The 17,929-nt window shown below is 43.8% G+C and overlaps 3 protein-coding genes across 6 annotated transcripts; 1 reads left to right on the top strand and 2 right to left on the bottom strand.

Annotated features, from left to right (window-relative positions):
* Nucleotides 1-1,906: 1,906 nt before the first annotated feature.
* On the top strand, nt 1,907-5,507 carry LOC131887197 (ankyrin repeat and BTB/POZ domain-containing protein 1-like). Of its 4 annotated transcripts, none has more exons than XM_059235742.1 (9): nt 1,907-2,298; nt 2,401-2,463; nt 2,932-3,132; nt 3,197-3,359; nt 3,975-4,137; nt 4,383-4,609; nt 4,664-4,846; nt 4,918-5,118; nt 5,185-5,507. In XM_059235742.1, exons 1-9 carry the CDS (start codon nt 2,222-2,224, stop codon nt 5,389-5,391), a joined length of 1,485 nt encoding a protein of 494 aa, XP_059091725.1. In that variant the 5' UTR covers nt 1,907-2,221; the 3' UTR covers nt 5,392-5,507. The 4 variants fall into 4 exon arrangements, with proteins under 4 accessions (XP_059091725.1, XP_059091726.1, XP_059091729.1 ...); XM_059235743.1 differs by having other exon boundaries at nt 4,682-4,846; nt 5,185-5,505; XM_059235746.1 differs by having other exon boundaries at nt 2,255-2,298; nt 2,401-2,488.
* LOC131887199 (M-phase phosphoprotein 8-like) lies at nt 5,457-9,981 on the bottom strand. The gene is made up of 8 exons (XM_059235748.1): nt 8,990-9,981; nt 7,168-7,319; nt 6,795-7,091; nt 6,589-6,713; nt 6,311-6,531; nt 6,066-6,210; nt 5,737-5,994; nt 5,457-5,658 (listed from the first exon to the last, which is right to left on the bottom strand). The coding sequence occupies exons 1-5, from the start codon at nt 9,569-9,571 to the stop codon at nt 6,458-6,460; spliced, it is 1,230 nt and encodes a 409-aa protein (XP_059091731.1). The 5' UTR covers nt 9,572-9,981; the 3' UTR covers nt 5,457-5,658; nt 5,737-5,994; nt 6,066-6,210; nt 6,311-6,457.
* LOC131886798 (histone-lysine N-methyltransferase SUV39H1-A-like) lies at nt 5,528-6,231 on the bottom strand. The gene is made up of 3 exons (XM_059235203.1): nt 6,066-6,231; nt 5,737-5,994; nt 5,528-5,658 (listed from the first exon to the last, which is right to left on the bottom strand). The coding sequence occupies exons 1-3, from the start codon at nt 6,229-6,231 to the stop codon at nt 5,528-5,530; spliced, it is 555 nt and encodes a 184-aa protein (XP_059091186.1).
* Nucleotides 9,982-17,929: the final 7,948 nt, after the last annotated feature.

The following is a 17,929-nucleotide window of genomic DNA, read 5'->3' as shown; positions in this document are numbered from 1 at the left end:
TGATAGGATTAGCTGGGTCGACTTTTCTCGCAGGCTTCAAGGTAGTAAACACGTGGTTATGGCCAAGTTATCATGTTGAGAGCATTGGCCTACAATCCACCTAGTGGCAGGCTAGACGTATCGTTCACTATTACCCAGGGCTAATGGTCGTTTTCATTCTCCTCTCTCTTCTGTTGTTGCGGACAAACAAATGTAGAACACACAAGAATACGTTCTAAGATGCCTTACTTTTACAAGGTATTTTTGGCTTAACAATAAATTGCTAATCTATTCAAATACTATAAATACATCACCCACCCTTCTGAGAGACTTTTCAATTCATGTAAGGGTAAAATTATAAACACTTCTGACCTCCAAACAGGTATACACAGAAAGCTATATGTTGTATACTTGTAGCATACCACTGACTTGTCGACATCACCATTTGTCATTAAATTGTGCCAAAAAGCTACAAGAAAGTTTAGCAAGAGTGATGATTTTAAAGTTAGTCACCAAAAACTTGTGAAGCTGTGCTTTTCATACAACTAGTTTGTTTGGAAATGATGATTGCAAGAGTGTTGGTGCGTTCCCAAAGATATGGTATACAACTGCTTGCCCAATTCTTATTTATGTATCATAATTGTTCCAAATTTTACCCATAGAGGATTTGGAATGTGCCCCAGAAGAATTGGTGGCTTAATCATTGTGTCTTAGTACTTGGGCGATACACTGTTCATTGAAAAAAGATGAAATTTTACGTTTGTTTGTCCACACCTTGACGAAGCAGAGGGCGCTTCCTCCACTCAATGAAAAGGACTATACTGTACACCAAATTCCCGGATGATGAAAAAGTTATCAGAAATGCAGTCAATGCATAATACGTAAAAGTGAGTTATGAAAAGTCGGAAAAGGCGTAATTCGTTTGGTTTTTCAAATATTTTGGTGAATTTCAGGTTAAAAATCATTTCATATTAATTTTTTTTCACGCACTTCTTGCTCTTAGGGTTCAGTCTTGAAACCTACGAAAAATTGAATTTCAAGGCACATTCAATAACTTCTAAGAAACGTCCATATTTTGCAGTCTCTTGAAATCATGAATGATGTCTAAAATAAATGCCATCATTGCTTGATAATCTAAGTTAATTGTGTACAGATCTTCAGTTACTTATCAATGCAAGCCAAATCTTGCATTCAAAAGAAGAGATGGTCGAAATAAAGGTTGGAAGTGGAAACATTGCGAAACTGAGATAAATGTGTGGTTGTATACGACACAAGTCTCTAAGAACAACTGAGGGAGTCTCATGGTGAGCAATCAGGTGCTCGCCACATTACACTCCCTCATGGAAAATTTATTGCGAAAACAAAAACAAATATGACTAAATATGAAAGGTGAGTGAAGGTAGTCTCTTAAATTCAAGATTAGGGTTTGGCATAAATCAAACGACCACGTGTTGAGACTCGTGGTTCGGACAATCCAGGGAGAAGATATTCTGCACGGAAAGCGGGTTTCAATCTGTCGGTGGAAACCGTATCAATTTTTCCATTAATTTCAACGCTATAGAAATCGGCCTTACGATCCACCACTTTATAAGGTCCTCTGTATGGGGGTGTAAGTGGAGGGGAACTTCTAAGGCGCTGCAGTCCAAATTCTTCTTATGATCCGGGTTAGTTTGTTTTAGACACATCATCCAAATTGAGGTGTACTAGTTTTGCAAAATGACAATTCAAAGCGACAAGGGTGCTTTTTGTAAAGGATGTAACTCGTTGGAAGGCTAGGGCCTATGAGGAGGGCGGAGAGCGGCCGGCCGTATTCAAATATTCGAACCAGCAGCTGTTGCACTGGGAGAACAGCCGATTTGTCTTCATAGATATATACGTACGTACTGTCTGTACATGCACATGTACGTAGTTTCCCACAAGCTTTGCTGGGTATCCGTTACACTTCAAGGACACAGCTCTTAGTTACCCAAGTGACAGTATGGATCATTGCTAATTGGCACATAATGGACCATCTTGATGTTAGTTGGAAGAGCTAGGACTAGTTGGATTACTCTTCAGGTGATATAAGTGGATCGAATGACCTCAGGATGTGTGCTTCTCCACCTGTCCCGTCAATTATTTAGAGGTTCACCTTTATGTAATCTCAAATCTACACGTGTGATACTCTCTTGGCTTTCGGATCCGTGGAAATAGAGCTCGTACAAACCCTTTTGGAGGGGTTCCTGGATCGTGTCAGAAGAAGATGCTCACGATCACCCATCAGAGCCCGGGTCCGGATCTCTTCCAATGTTGTCGCAAGGGCGATTTAGAACGGGCCAAGTGAGTTGGAAACAGGGGAACATTGCCAGCATAAACAGACATACAACCATGATATTCCGATTTGACCACCACCAAACCACCGTTGTTTCGTTTTCACTGCAGGTACCTGATGGAGGAGAAAGAGGTGAATCCCAATGTAAGGGATCGTTGGGATTCCACACCCTTGTATGGATTGGTTCTTGTTATACTTGTATGAACAGTAAACACTGATTTCAAATTCATTTGAAACTTATTTGGGATGAAAATCATTGCCTAAAACCGAACTATTTTGACGAAGTTTTCCGACCTCTACCAATGACATTTGAACTCAAAGTAGGTAATCCTGGCCACTGGCTTGTTTTAATACATAAATGGTTCCCAAATTGGCTAGGCAAGATGAAGGAATCGAATTCAATTGAAATCTGTGTGCTGGAATATAAAAAAAAAAAAACTGCCCTGGCCTTGAGAGTCAATCTTCTTTCAGATTGATTACTGGAATAATTGCTTTAAAGAATAAAAATCTTCAACATTCACGGATATGCTAGGAGGAGCCGACAATGAATCGAATTCAATTTCTTCTGAATCTAACCGCTAAACAAACGGGTTCAGTCGCAGATGCATTGCTTTGTAACGTGTACGGGTTTGCCTTTCCAGATATTACGCCTGTCTCTGCGGTCATTTCGATCTGGTCTTATATTTGCTGGAGAGCGGGGCTCGCTGCGATGCCTCCACTTTCGACGGCGAGCGGTGCATCTACGGGGCCCTCACGGACGAGATCCGGAAAACCCTCCGGAAGTATTCCGTGATCACATCGCGTGTCAAACGCCGGGAAGAATACCAAGAGTTCCTCCGAAGGTGACCCATCAATTCATTAGGAAGGCCATCCTTAGGTCAATTTAGGAATCGATTTGCGTTCCAGGCTCTTGGACGATGGCACGGAAAGCGATGTCACTTTCCACGTGCACAATGCTACTACGATTCGCGCTCATAAGGGGATCTTGGGCGCCCGGAGCCCCTACTTTGGGCAACAATTCTTGGGTCGATGGAGACACCGAGGGACGATCTCGCTCCGAAACTCGCTGGTGAGGATGTGTCAAGGATCCTTGGCAATGGCATCACTCATTCTCCTCTTAACAAGTATTAATTATTCAGAGCTCTCTCTCTCTCTCTCACTATATCTCACTATATCTCACACTTCCGAGTGACTTTTCTTCTCGCCTCGACCACCCACAATCTGATGCCACGGATCTTCCGAAAAGATCCAGGGTAGAACACAAGTTGGGAAAGTGAACTCTGGACCCAATTGCCTGCCTGCCTGCCTTTTGAGGTTCTCGACCACATTGGAAGTTAAGGCAGCAAGGCAGCATGGCGGCAATGCAGTAATGGCCCTCTTTGCTCATTTACTTTCGTTCCACCGTTTTTCCTTCTTGATGTCGAGAACGAAACTTTTCGAAGCAGGAAACGAGTAAAGCGGAAAAAAGTAATAGAAAACTAATGGAAAAAAACCTTTGGTGCAGGATTGCCATGAAGAAAACGAATCTCGTCAAGTAGTCGGTGGCAAGCCAGGTGGGAAGAAAAGTTTCACCATTTTCAGCGACCCAAAAATACCAAAAGGCCGTTCACCAACTGTCTCCCGTTTTCTCTCGAGTCGGCCACCATTGAAAGCTTTGAGGAATGAAGTTGAGCTAAAATTTCAGGTTGATGGGGAGGCGTTCCGTTTAATTGTCGAGTGGTTGTACACCGCCCAAGTCAAAATCGAAGCCAAACTCGTGGAAGATGTCAAACGACTCTGCAAGCAGTGCAAGTTGGATCGTCTGGAAAACGATTTGGAGGCCGCAGTTTTGAAGGCGGAAAACTTTGGTAAGGAGGCCTTTCCCATGCCCACGTTCTCTTTTTGGTGCCTCGTTTGATGGCCGCTTTGAGGAGCACCCTTGGAGCACATGGAAATGCGTTCCAATACTATTGTTGGCATTCCATTGCCATCAAGGAATCCCATTTGGAGGAATGGCGCTCCAAGAAAATGTTCATGCATTCGATGACAAAGACGAATCAATGTCAAGTACTGATATGCTGAAATGAAAGGTTGGCTCCTTTCCTATCCTCAGTGCACTCCAAACGTGGCTTGAATATCAACCACGTTCAAGTGGAATCCTCTGAAAGTGAGGCTGTCCTGCAGAGCGACTTGCGAGCTCTGGCCAATGCAGGATTGCCCGATAAGTTGAAACCACCCGAAGCATCGCTCAGGGATCATCAGGAAGCCCGCCCTCCAATACTAGAGCCCTACTTTGACATTGTGTTCACTGCCCAAGGTTTGGAGTTTCACGGACACAAGGTAAGGCGAGGAGAGGGATTATCTGCTGATTCAATGTCTATCTTCCATGTATAGCCAGCCTACCTTTTCCAGGCCCTCTTTTCCGCCCGCAGTGATTATTTCCGGGCCTTGATCCACGACCACTTTCACGAGGCCTCCTACGACTCGGTTCATGACCAATTGTCCATTCCGATTCACAACATTCCCGCCGAAGTGTTCGCGGCCATAATGTCGCACATCTACTCCAATGAACAAGAGGTGAGTTGCTTCACAAGTGACACGAATTGAATTGTCTTGGGAACGTCCTCGACTATTGACCTCTTTTCAAGTTGACCACGAAAAATGTGTACGAGGTCCTGGAAGCTGCGGATTTATATCTGCTCCCGAGTTTGAAGCGCCAATGTGGCAACTTTTTGAGCCAGTTCCTGGACTTGGACAACGTGGTGAGTCTGCTTCAAACGGCTCGATTATTCGGACTACCTCGATTGGAGCATCAGTGCACGGAATTCATCGCCATGAACATCGAAGGGGTAACTCATCGCCAATATGGATGGACTCGGTACACCAAGTTAGTCGTTCCTTTTGTCATTTTGCAGATGGTTCAAAACGAGGATTTCCGCGCATTGGTTCTCCACGACGCGAGTCTCATCCAAGAGCGCCAAGAAACAGATTCCATCGATATCGTGGACGAGATTCGGTACTTTCTCAAAACGGACTTGAATTCGATAGCGGCTATCGAGGATGCCTCCAAGAAATTGGACCTCATCAACGACATGCTCCAGGAAATTGGTTTCGATGTTTGACCTAGAGCCACCCACTATAATAATTGGCTCTGGTTTGACCCATAATACAAGAAACATCATTCATCTCAATGGTGATTCATTCGTGTAATTCTTTTCGAAATAAAAAAAAAGAAGAAATAATCATGGCTAGTTGGCCTTACTCAAAAAGCCTTTTCCGACAATTATCCGCCCCACAACGACACTCCATCTTCTGAGGAGCGCCCGTTTCTTCTCCGGCTCTCCTGACGACATCCCCCTCTTGATCAGCTTTTTGAACATCTTCAAACGCTAAAAGTAAAAGAAGTCCGGTCTATTATTCTCTTCTCTCGTGCTCCCAAAGGGGGGGGGGGCCTTGATGTCTCTTACCATAGTTCTGTGTGGACTGCTGACAATAATCGAACGTGAGTTGTTCGCCCTTGGCAATGTCTCTTCGGGAGAACAGACAGATCCGAGGCAAGTTCGGGTCCAGACAGTCCACCCACACGTTGAAGATCGACAGATTGGGATCGCAGCTGTGGTTAATGAAGTGAGCCACGTTGCCGTGGAAAGCCGCATCCACGGTGTACGGATTGTCCTGGCCCATGTTGAAATCCAAGTCAAACAAGTAGGTTCGCCCCTCAGCGTCTAGTAGCAAAATCGTTGAGGTTAGGTTTGGGTAAGTGCCGACAATTGGCGTTTCAACCCAGGACAGTTACCATATTTTTTCCCCCTTTCCTCAGCTTCCTCGCTGGTGATGACTTCGCCCACATAGTCGGCCACAAACGTGCCACGTTTGATGGGTTCGAGGGTCTTCACGCCCCAGCCACACCCATTGGAAGTGCGAAAGATACATAGCTTGGTCTGCAAAACAGGGCGCATCATGTCGATGAAGTCGAAGAACAGAATATTTGGCTGTTTTAGTGGTGGGAATTGAGGAGGACAAAGTGAGGAAATTACTCACCTTTCGACCTTTTTGAACGACACGATTGACGCATTCGGGCCCGCAGGAGCAGATCTTGTTGCATTCGTAGATTGGCACGCCCACATCCACTCGGAGGCGTCCGTAGCGAGTGTAGGGAAACAAATGCCCGTGAGTGCTCGGGCAGCACTATTCTTCCGTACTTAAACTACAGAGCGGCCCACACTCGCAACCGATGGGCGGATCCTCGGGAATGTCGATCCCTGATGATATAGAAAATAGACAGTCAAGCGTTCCCCTCCATGATGTCTCCTGCTCACCTTCTGCGGGTTTGTAGCAAGTGATGTAATTCATGTGCCGTGGGGGGCCTTCCAAATCCACGTCGTTTTCCACGGTCAGTGGCCACTGATCGATGACGTTGATCTCCCGTTGCCAATCTTTCAATCTGAAGGCCAATCAAGCCATTTGAAGTGATCGGCGCCGCATCCAACACCCGCCAATCCGACCATGCATCATCACTACTTACCTTCGGAGTTGATCCTCCCTCTTGTCCTTGAGATGCCTCAACATGAGCTGATGGCGAATCTCCTCCAATTGCTCGGGACACATTGGCTTGGTGGGTCCGGCTCGACTGACCTTATCCAGAGCTCGGTTGAGTCGGACTTCGGGCCATTCATTGACCTTTTTTCGGGATCGCTGTTGGATCTGAACGAAGAAGGCGTTTAACTCGGAGAGGGGCGGGGGAGAGAAGATGGAGTCCACCACTTCTGAGCGCTTTTGAAAGCTAGTCCGAGGATCAGGTGGAACTTGGAGTTGGCGCTTCCTGAAAGTCAAAGAAATTACCTGGGTGAGACCGAGTTCCATTCAAAACAGAGAGTTTCATTCTTATTTTGTCTTACCGACTGGGACTGGCCTTTTCACGCTCGGACACGCGTTCCAGATAGAAGTCTCGTAACAATGGTTTGACATCTTCCAAATGAGCTAAAGGTTCCCATGTAGCGTCTTCCTCGCGATCGTAGCCCAACCATTTGACCAAGTACAAACCGCGATTCTAGAAGGAAGTACACAATTTGAAATTGATTGCCAAAGGAATGGTCTCTTATTAGGTGACCGTCAACCGCTATTAGCTTCAATTGAACAATGAAGAAAGCATAATCAAAATACACATAAATACACATAAAAACACCCCCCCAACTCTGGTCGAAGCCATCGCGACTTTAACAGAATCAACGATCAATAGAAGTTTTGCTGGGCCATAACAGTGATCTGTTGCAACTTAAGGGAAGAAAAAGCACAATGGTTCATCGCTGAAAAACAAAACCTCGTTCCTCAAATAGGCGGATATTTTGTAGGACAGACAAGAACGTTGGCTCTTAATTGAATCAAAAAATTGCCAAACACCAACATGAACAGTTCTCGCTGCTTTCGGCCTCAAAAACTATGAAATTATATGACCTCTCTCGGGTGACCGATTTGAGGATTAACATAATTGAGGACAATACCATTTTTCAACCATTCGGTAGCGATTTAACGGAAATGGAAAAAGAGGCAGGATACCGGATGACGAGATCAGGTCAATATTTCAAGAAAATATATTCAGTTTATATGCCAACAGGACCAGATTGATTCCGTTCAGTCCTAGCCGAACAGCCATTAATTTCAAGTTTACTTCAACCGGACCCTATACTGAAAAGGCGGGTCCAGGACGGACTGAACACGCATGTTCTGAGGACGGAAATCCATGTCATATTTAACAATCGGGTCATAGGGGTCTAAGCTGGTTTTCTTTCTTTATCTGGCGAAGGATGTACGTATTACTTACAAAGCTGGGATACGATCTTTACCAGGCCCTAATTAAAAGCCCTTTAGGGTACGGACTTGAATGTCAGGGGGGAAGTCAGGCTAAGCCAGGCCAAGAAGGACGAAAGACATGGAGAACTCCGCTCGGGCAGTCAGCTGTGCATTTTTATTTAATCTGATTGCAATCAGACCAATGACTTTTTTCTGACAAGATCAATTTGGGATGAGTGGAAGGAACTTACTTGGCAAGTTTCAGCACGATTGGGGCTTTGGTTGACGAGTAAAAGTCAATTGAAGTTTAGCACTGTCTGTGTACTTGAGCAAGTCATTCGAAGAAAAATTGACACCACAATCGTCCTTTTGGGGTCTTAAAATGCCCTCAGTTCTACGAAAATCATTCAATCGTTCAGAAATTTTTACCTAGGCTTCAGATTGCCATATCTGAAAGTGATGGCAAAGTAAGCTTAATGACTTGACTTGAATCGAAAATAATACTTTGGCCAGGAGCCTCCACATCCATGTATTCCGTCATCCTTGGCCAGGCTTAATCTCTGGCCAGAAAAGGAGTGACATGGCTTAAAGCCCACCTCAGTCCAATTTGTCAGCCATGAAATAGATGAAAGAGGCACGATGGAGTAGCCACTAAACCCAAAAGCTTTTGGATTGAATGGCGTCAGCCAGATTATGCTAGGGGGGTTAATGAGTTCATGCCCAACCAGGATAGGGCACGCGATGGCGATGGGTTCCCGGTATGGACTCCGGGACCGACTCTCAGGGTTCCCCTTTAGCGCCCAGCCGACGAGGGGCCGCAGGCTGAGCTCATTCGTATGCCCGGGGCTTAACTCCCGCTCAAGGGCCCACCCCAAGTGAATGAATCCCCCGGGCCCGATGACCCTTTGGAAAGCGGGCTGGCCTTCTTACCGTGGCACGACACCAACTATAGTCCAAGATGCGCTCCACCTCATACTCGTCAGTGTCACTGGTTTCCGCGGCACTGGACGCGGCACTGGACGCGGCACTGGACTCGGGCGGGGCCGGGGTTGGGAGAAGGCGGGCGCTGGTCTCGGCTGATTCGCCCGTGGTTAGGGCCGGATGGGTGGAAATGGGCTTTAATTGGACCGTGCACGACGAGGCTAACTGGACGTTCACTTCCGTCATCGGGGCCCGGGTCGAACCCAGGTCGGTTTGGGCCGCCGGGGTGGCCGAGACAGAGTCAGGGCCGCCGGGGGCTTCCGGCCGAACCGGCTCGGCCCGTCCACCGGGTGAGGGCCACACGTCGGACGGGTTGGTCCGAGTGGGGCGCAAAACGGCGGGGGGCGAGGTTCGGACGCGCTTGGCGGGCGAGGGATGGGCCACGGGTGAGGCGGCGCGTTTACCCGCCGGCCCATGGGCGGAGTTAGCCCCGAACGGCGGGCGGTTCTCGGTGTGGCCCAGGACGCGAAAGTAGTCAGCGATCGAACCCCGGCCGGCTTTCCATACGGCGGACAGCCCAGGCACAGGCATGGCGGCGGGCGGTGTGAGCGTCAGGCGGGTGGCGGGTGGCGGGTGGCGGGTGGAATGGGGAATGAGTATGGCGTGGGTCTCAGCGGGTCTCTGGGGGGGGGGGGGGGGGTTGAACTGGAGGGACGGGTGTACGGGTGGAGGGCTGAAGGACGGTTTATTGGACTGTGGGCCCGCCAACTTTAGAACTGGTACTACGTTAGGGGTAGGTCAGACTGAGTCTCGCCGGTCTCACCCGCCGTATTGGGCCAGGTCAATAGAAACATGAATCAGGCCCTGGGTCATTGGCCCGGTCCTGCCTCGAGGCTAAGCCAGTTAAGGGTACACATGAGGGCCGGCCCAAGTTTCACGGAACGGAGGGGGTTCCACCCGTCCCACCACCAGATCCATGCCTAGCTTTCTGATAGTGGGTCGCCTAGGTCCACAGATAACTATCCCAATATAGATCGATCGAGGAGGCTGCCAGCTATCGCATGTTTTCGTCTCAGCTGTCGCTGGGGGTCAAAAAGGTCCAGTTGTACGTATGTAGTCAAGATATTTAGAACCAATGGTGGCACTTGGAAGGCTCTAGCTGCCATCTAGGTGACGTCACTCGATAAAATACGACAGGAGTCAACAGGTAAGGATAGGCGGATGTGAAATGAGCGGATTTATGCTATATATTTAGCAATATATCTCGGAATAAACATAAGGACACCAATTTAAAAAAAGCATCCAAAAGTTGGAAATATGTCCAAAGATGCAATATGATTGCGAATTTGAGCTAAAACTTGATTACAAGAACCAGATTGATAGAATTGAAAGTGCCACCTTAAGATAGGTAGGTGTTAGATGAAACTAGTTGGAATGATTGGACATGTAGCTTATGCTAGTTATTTGTGTTTTATTTGTTGTTCAATAGTCCTGTACATTAGTGAAAAAGGTTACAGAAACTTTGAACAAACTCACAAATAAATTAAAGTTTACGTTTTAAGCTTGCTGAATTTAACACCAATATATGATCAAACCATAGTTTCATGAATGTTTGATGTAATTAATTTAATATCAATATTCATATTCATATAATTCTAATCTACTTTATGACAAACAGTTTGGTTTATAAGTGCATCTAAAGATGTTTTTTTCCAACTTTTAATCAGTTGATGTAATATTCTAATGACCTTGTCAATGTGTAAAAGGTTAGGTTAACTCAAACAATGAGTTTACATGGGTCCCAGAGCCAAACCAAACACATTTGAATAGAAACTGTGGTTCTATGAGTTATATAAGGCTGTAGTTACCCTTCAGGTACCCTCAAACGTACTTTGAAAGTTTTAAACACCCCTTTTTGAGCCACTTCTGCATTTTCTGCTGAAAAACGCATAGTTTGAATCTGGCATTGCTGTAATAGCCATTTATGATACCTGAAGAGTAACTTCAACCTTAGAACGAACCCCAACATTTTCAAAGATGTGTTTGGTTTGGATCTGAGACCCATTGAAACTCACTGTTTTGGAACAGAATTGAAGATTCAAAATTCAATTGCAATGGTGCACTGATCTCACTATCGTAGTCTTCTATTACAAGGCACTACTTAGGACTAAAGATGCTTAATAGAAACATGTAATGAACGGGCTTGGATTTCAGTTGTGTGCGCTAGCTAGGCTGAGCCACAATCTCGGCAAGAACAACTTTTGCAGATCCAGGGTTTCAAAATCTGCATTTAATTTTTTTTTGCCGTTTTACAACATCGTTGGACAATCACCTGAAACAATTAAAGTCGAACAATCATTTGCTTGAGATGTTACAACATGCCAAGTGACAAAAATGTGCAATAAATACGAAAAAGATATTTGGTGCCAACATCTTGTCAACAGTAAGAAGCATGGTGACACCTACTTCATGGTGGAACCAGAGGGCGCACTAGTATGAAATCTCAAAGCTTTGCACTTATCTATAAAAAAATATCAGCAAAGGTCAGCTGAATCTCCTTTTGTATGATTAGACAATTTTTCTCTTGGGTCTCTTATTCTTATTGGTCAGAGGTTTTCGAGGGCTGCTGTGTCCTGAATAAGAAGCACCATTAGTTTCACCATCATTGAGTTGACAAGATTCAAAACATATTTGTAATTCTTAACAAGCCAATTTGCAAAAATTGAGACAAAAATATTTTTATCTTTAGTGGGAATTCCATCAGTGAAACAACTCCTGGTTGCAGGTGAATGAATGCCCAAGATCCCCTTTACTTATTTCTGTCAATGGTTTTGCTCCCGTAATCAGTTTTCACTTTTTGATGGCTCAAGGCACTGTGCCTCATTTTGTCATCCGCCTATTCCCTGCCCAGTCTCAAGAGCTGGACTTCTTCCGGTCTTCTATGGGGACTTTTAGGCACCCTCTGGCAGGTTCATTTGTTTGCTGGTAGCAGGGTCAGTGATGCAAGTTTGAGGCTTCAAACACGTTTTTGAGAAGCTGGCCCTTCTTTCACACTGCTGTGCGAGGACAGGTCAGCTTGGTCAAAACTAGTTAGAAACGCCAATTTTGCATCACTGGCATTGGCAGGCAAATTTGTTTGCTTGCACATGGAGTGCTGGCACCAGCGCTTCCCTAAATGTCCAAATACTTCCTCCTTCCCACCACCACCCATCCTAGCCTTTTCGAGCGCCCAAAACTTGATACTTTTACTGAAACACTAGCCGTTCAAGTCAACTAGAGGGCTTGTAGCCTTCTAGAGTCAACCATAGACAAGACTTTGACCAAGCACAGCAAATTTTCTGTGGCGACCATAGATAACTTCATATATAGATCAATCAAGGGCGCTGCGATTGCATGTTTTTGTGTCAGTTGTCGCTGGTGGAAAAAATGTTTCATTCGTAGTCAAGCTACTTAGGACAACTATGGTGCAAATTTGAATCGTTGACGGCCCGTCCAAATTCAGAGTAGAAACCCCTAATAAGACACCTTGTCAAGCAATTGCTCTCGTCCAGCACGCTTCATAAAACAGGTTTGAGTAAGTTGTCCGACCACATTTTTAAGATCGAAATTTTGAAGAGGTTAAAATGGGGCTCAATTAAGGTTTTCATCCATGTGGTGGAAACACTTAACTGAAACGCAAGGAACAAGCCTGGGTTCAGGCTGACCTCCAGAGGTGTCGGAATTACCTTGTTTACGTATAGGCGCAATCATGTCGCCCACATTCAAGCACATTGTTGGGAGATTGAAACAAAATTCCGAATGCCTCATCAATGCGTTGCAATTTTGGATACATTTTGTTACACTTTCAAGATTTTCGAGATGCGTTGCTAAACAAGGGCAATCAATAGAGTACATGATTTGCTCTACTAATGTCCAAATCTTTTTTTGACATGTTAAATGTATTATGCCCTAAAAAGCATGTTTCTTTATTATTCTACCACTCTTTCTACCTGCATATTTGTAAGATTCAAAAGAAATTAAGATTAAAGAGGAATAACAAACGTTTCATGATAATAATTCAACTTGCCTGAAGCGAGATTTCACGAAATATCTTTGTCGCATTTCCACCAGCGTCAGCTGACCTGAAAACATGCTCATGCGGTACAGCTCCTGTTGAACTTAAGCATTCTGGTTATGGTTTTCTATGGTGGCGACGTAAGCTGTTGGAAAGGTTCTCTCAACTTGGGGAAAGGTTAAGTCTTGGCTCACACAAGTGACAAAACCTCTAACTTCTTGGTTTGATAGATTTCCAAGCTAGAGGGGTACCCCTCTCCTGCAGGTGAGGGGTTTAGTTGTGGTTCATCGAAGAGGTTCAATTCCCTTTGATGTTCAGTGTGAACAGGCAGTTTGGGGTGTGACAAGGTTTCACTAAGCCCCTCAATTAGATTAGGACGGTAGATCATTAAGGAGGCGGTGAGGGAAGTTAGGGCCACGCCAAGCCTTATTTGCATGTTGCTGCCTCTTCAACCGATGGAACCAGTCATGTAGAGGCTAATTCCCTTACTGTGACAATCAATTTTCATAGCAAGGGCTTGTTCAATATGACGGTATTGGCTGATTTTTTAATTAATTCCTGTTTTCCAGGAAAGAGATAAAGCCTGTTATGAATTTGGGAGGACCTGGTGTAAAAAGTGCGATGAATGTATATACAAATGGCAAGATCATTGTCAGGAAACGATTTGGTGAGCAGTCCACACGATCTGTCACATATGCTGATGGAGCAGTTTGGACTGCAATACATTCATGGGGACGCCAATTTGTATTTAAGGATCCTAAATGTACCACTTGAGACCAAACAGTATGCTTGTCAAAGCTCTTTCTTCATTTGTTGAAGTTCTGTCCAAGGTAGAAGGTGAGGCATTTAATGGAAGATTGACAAAAGGTTGATGAATTTGGTCAAACCAATACTCGACAATTGCAATTGAGCAAAGTCTGAGATCCTTAATTTTATTGCACTTGGCAAGATTAGAATGAAGAGTTACCATCAGGACAAAATCCGGAAGTGTTTTGCATGTAAAAGTCTGAATCATTTGAAATGCGATTGCCCAAATCAAAAGTCTAGTCCTGCAAATGCGAATGCTGCACCTTTGGTCGAAGTGAAAAAGACACTTTCAGATCAATTTTCTAAGCCTCCACTCCAATTGGCACAAAAGTTGCTTCCCAAACACTAGTGCAGGATAGAGACCCTGGTCAGAGACGCGCAACGTTTCACAAGTGGCTCCACTTCGAAAAAGTAAGCGATCAGATGAACTAAAAAGTTTCCAAACAGATTTCGAATTGATGCGCTGTATAAGAAAGAATACTGTCATGACAAGCACCATGGAAGATTTTTTAAGGACACTGCGAAATTTTATTCCAAGACAAGCTGATTCATGTATATGGTATTTTAGATTATTAAAAATGGTATTGTTACTTTCTAAATACTTTCTGATCCCATTTTTATAAGATTAGATTGCAAACATATTTCATTAGATTATTCAAATTAACGTTATGGCATGTGAATTTCCAGAGTCTCTGAAGAAACAAGTCCCATATACTTTACAATTTCATTTGTTGAATATGGTTGTACTTTCTTTTTTGAAGTGCTTTAGTCCAAATTGACACTGGCAGCATGCTAGAAATCAACGTGACAGCTAAATTTTCTTGAGGAATACTGTACTGATAGAATTCTAGTGGCAAAAGACACTTTAATGCTGTAGAATATGTTGGTTGAGCCCAAGGTGAATCAAATTTGTCATAAACCATTCAAAGCTTTGCCTTCTTATGCAATGCAAACACGTTAGGTCTTTTTGGAAGTGACTGACTCCCTGTTGAGAAAGTTTCCCAACAAAGCCCATGTTCGTTGACAATTGGCAGCCAATCAGATCGCTCGAATTTGATGACGTATACTCAACCTCGCGGGTCTCTGCATCCAGGGTCCCTAGTGCAGGAGAGGCAAGTTAGTGAGTAACCAAATGTGGTAATGGATGTTGAGTGCTCCATTGCTGTTTTGTCCCAAAGTGTTGCACTCAGTTTCTAATGTTTAAGTGCGAATATGATTAAGCAACAGAAGGATCAAGCGTTCAACTCAACCAGGATTAATGAGAAGCACAGATGTCAAGATAATTCTGGTTGTTAACTACCTCCTGCTTACTATATGATGCATAGTCCTACTGGGTCTAACTCATCTTGTGTGCTGTCCAACTATTCTCAATGATTGCCATGACAACTTGAATTTATCTAAACTGCCAGTGTATTCTAAACAAATTGACAGACTTGTAGTGCCTTCTTGCTAATAGTAATACGGATCTCGCTCTCTTCACAGAGAGTTTGGGTTAAACCCAAAGTTGTCCAATAGGGAAATTGAATTAGGCGAGTATGAGTTTGTGGCCTGGAAGGACAGGGCTAACACTTGGTTGGGTCGTGGGGGTGGCGTTGCCATATTAGCTAAGAGTGATTTGATTTGTGTTGAGATTAACACATCTATTGGCATTGGTTATTGGCTTGTGTGTATAACTTGCCTAATGCTTCTAGCTCAGAAAGAGACTCTTAATGTGTTTCTTGGATTGGTTAGTAATGACTTTATAATTGCAGGCAATTTTTACCATCCCCATATCAATTGGGAACCACATTCAGGCCAAGGTGTTACAGATTTGCATTTTCTTAATGCTCTTGGCAATAGGTTTTTGAAGCAGCTCATGTCAAAATCCCACGCATGTAGCCAACAACATTCTGGATCTTGAGTTATCAAATTCTTCCAATCTTGTCCTCTTTGTAGAGTGTAAACCTGGGCATACTTTGTGACAATTTTTCCATTGTGTTCGAACTTGGCTCCACAATTAGAACCAGAGATGATTGGCCTCAATTGGTACCAAAGTTTTCCAAGACTAACTTTGAAAGTTTTAAACAATACCTGAAAGGTTTCAACTGGAACAAAATAATGTTTTCCTCCTCGTCGACTGATGAGTCTTCAGGGATTTTCAAATGTATTCAAGAGCAAAGTTCTACTGCGTTCCTTCCATTATGCCCAAGGAGATCAAGTCATGGGCCCCCATAAAATTGATGTGTTCAAAGCTCAGGGGTGCTACAAAGAAAATTTGGCAAAATTCAAAAATGTGAAGTTTTTTATTGATATATTAAAAAAAAATCTGGCAGATCCCAAGTTGGGCCAATACTGGACAATCAGGGTCCAATCTTTTTGGTCGACAAACTTGAAAAGGTTGAACTATTTAATCACTATTTCTCATTGGTGTTTGAGTCATGGGATCCTACATAGTGTGTAAAATTGAGTTTGACCTGGGGAATCCTAATATGACGTTAAAAATTGAGGTGAGCATGGTACTGGAACACATCAAGGGGCTGAAGTATTCTACAAGTCCTAGAACTGATGGTATAACATCCAACTTGTTAAAAGGGCTTGGTGGAAATGGAGGCTTCCTGCTTTTGCTCATTTTTACTCAGTCTTTGTTGTCTGGTGAGGAGCCATTACATTGGAGGTGCCCAAACATCTGTCCTTTACTGAAAAGAGGCGACCCAAGGCAAGTGTCTAGTTATCGCCCAATAACTGTTTTGCGTTGCGGGAAGCTCATTGAATGGGTGGTGAAAAATCAAATATGGGAATTCCTTGCAGAGTATAGAATGATGGGAAACGATCAACACTGTTTTGTTCCTGGAAAGTATTGCACAACCAACTTCTTGGAGTTAAACAGATTTGTTTCACGGACTATAAATGATTATGTAAATATGTATAAGTATATGTTGTCTATCTTGATAGCTCAAAAGCTTTTGACAAGGTCAATCATGAAATCTGTCCAGTCCTTGGGCGTTCAAGAACTTGATTGCTGCCCAGAGCACTTGTAGTATTTTTTTGCCATTTTTTAATTTTTTCCTTTTTGTATGTGTGTGACATTCCTTGCGTTGGGTGTTGTACCACTTTTTGGAGGGTAAACTTAAATTTTGGGGTATGATATAATTGAGGGTCTAAAAAGTAAAACCAAAACTCCTCGCTTGTGTTGCCAAACTAATCTTCTGGCACTTCAAATTGGAAGAGGATCTCTTGCACAAGTGTTGAAGAACTTGCACCAAGCTTGTAAACAAGTAGGACTTGGATGTTGATACTAGTGATGGAATCAAACAAATTTGCAAAATCAGGATCGCCAGAAAGCTAGGAAAGTCAAAGCACGGGCCTTTTCTAACGTATCATAGAATATTAGTAGGCTTGACCAAAAAGGTGACCCTGGTTTGATCGGAGAAACATCAGGATTAATTTTTTGATTAACTAACGGGTGTTCGATTTTCCGCTAGTGATGCAGTATGCCATTGAAAATGTAAATTGGTAGCCCTACTTGCAACCTCCGGTGATTTTTTGTTTGATCCCCATCAGTAGTTGATACTATTTGCTACTTATGGGGATCAAATTAAGATAAACGTTATTCTCCACCGATTAGTTGGCGGTGCTTATTTCTAAATTTGTGGCAAAATGTTAAAAGGTTTAGATAGAGAGTTTAAGGGCTATCAGTATCGTGTTAGGTTAGGTTGGGGTAGGTTAGGTAAGGTTAGGTAAGGTTAGATTAGGTCAGGTTAAGATTTAAAAAAGTAGCACCGCCAACTAATCGGTGGAGAATAACGTTTACCTCAAATTAAAAATCATGAGAGGTTGCTGCAAGGGCTACCAATTTACATTCTCAACGGCCTGTAACACTGTCAGTGGAGTATCCAAAACCCGTTAGTTTGCCTCAAAAAGCATCCCTGATTTTTCTTCCGTCAAACCATAGAAAACCATAACTAGAATGCTTAAGTTCAACAGGAGCTGTACCGCATGAGCATGTTTTCAGGTCAGCTGACGCTGGTGGAAATGGCACAAAATATTTTGGTAAATCTCGCTTCAGGCAAGTTGAATTATTATCATGAAACGTTTGTTATTCCTCTTTA

This window comes from Tigriopus californicus, chromosome 9 (genome assembly GCF_007210705.1).
Source record: "Tigriopus californicus strain San Diego chromosome 9, Tcal_SD_v2.1, whole genome shotgun sequence".
Lineage (NCBI taxonomy): Eukaryota > Metazoa > Arthropoda > Copepoda > Harpacticoida > Harpacticidae > Tigriopus > Tigriopus californicus.
This window is presented reverse-complemented; position numbering and strand designations above follow the sequence as displayed.

Bases quoted from the DNA above. Each gene is read 5' to 3' on its own strand.
- LOC131887197 (XM_059235742.1), top strand. From the start codon at position 2,222: ATGCTCACGATCACCCATCAGAGCCCGGGTCCGGATCTCTTCCAATGT. The intron at 4,138-4,382 runs GTAAGGAGGCCT...TCCTATCCTCAG, and splicing joins TTTGAAGGCGGAAAACTTTG to TGCACTCCAAACGTGGCTTG. The intron at 4,610-4,663 runs GTAAGGCGAGGA...TTCCATGTATAG, and splicing joins TGGAGTTTCACGGACACAAG to CCAGCCTACCTTTTCCAGGC.
- LOC131886798 (XM_059235203.1), bottom strand. From the start codon at position 6,231: ATGATGCGCCCTGTTTTGCAGACCAAGCTATGTATCTTTCGCACTTCC. The intron at 5,995-6,065 runs GTAACTGTCCTG...TTTTGCTACTAG, and splicing joins GGAAAGGGGGAAAAAATATG to ACGCTGAGGGGCGAACCTAC. The intron at 5,659-5,736 runs GTAAGAGACATC...TTTTACTTTTAG, and splicing joins GCAGTCCACACAGAACTATG to CGTTTGAAGATGTTCAAAAA.
- LOC131887199 (XM_059235748.1), bottom strand. From the start codon at position 9,571: ATGCCTGTGCCTGGGCTGTCCGCCGTATGGAAAGCCGGCCGGGGTTCG. The intron at 7,092-7,167 runs GTAAGACAAAAT...TTTGACTTTCAG, and splicing joins GAAAAGGCCAGTCCCAGTCG to GAAGCGCCAACTCCAAGTTC. The intron at 6,714-6,794 runs GTAAGTAGTGAT...ATTGGCCTTCAG, and splicing joins AGGGAGGATCAACTCCGAAG to ATTGAAAGATTGGCAACGGG.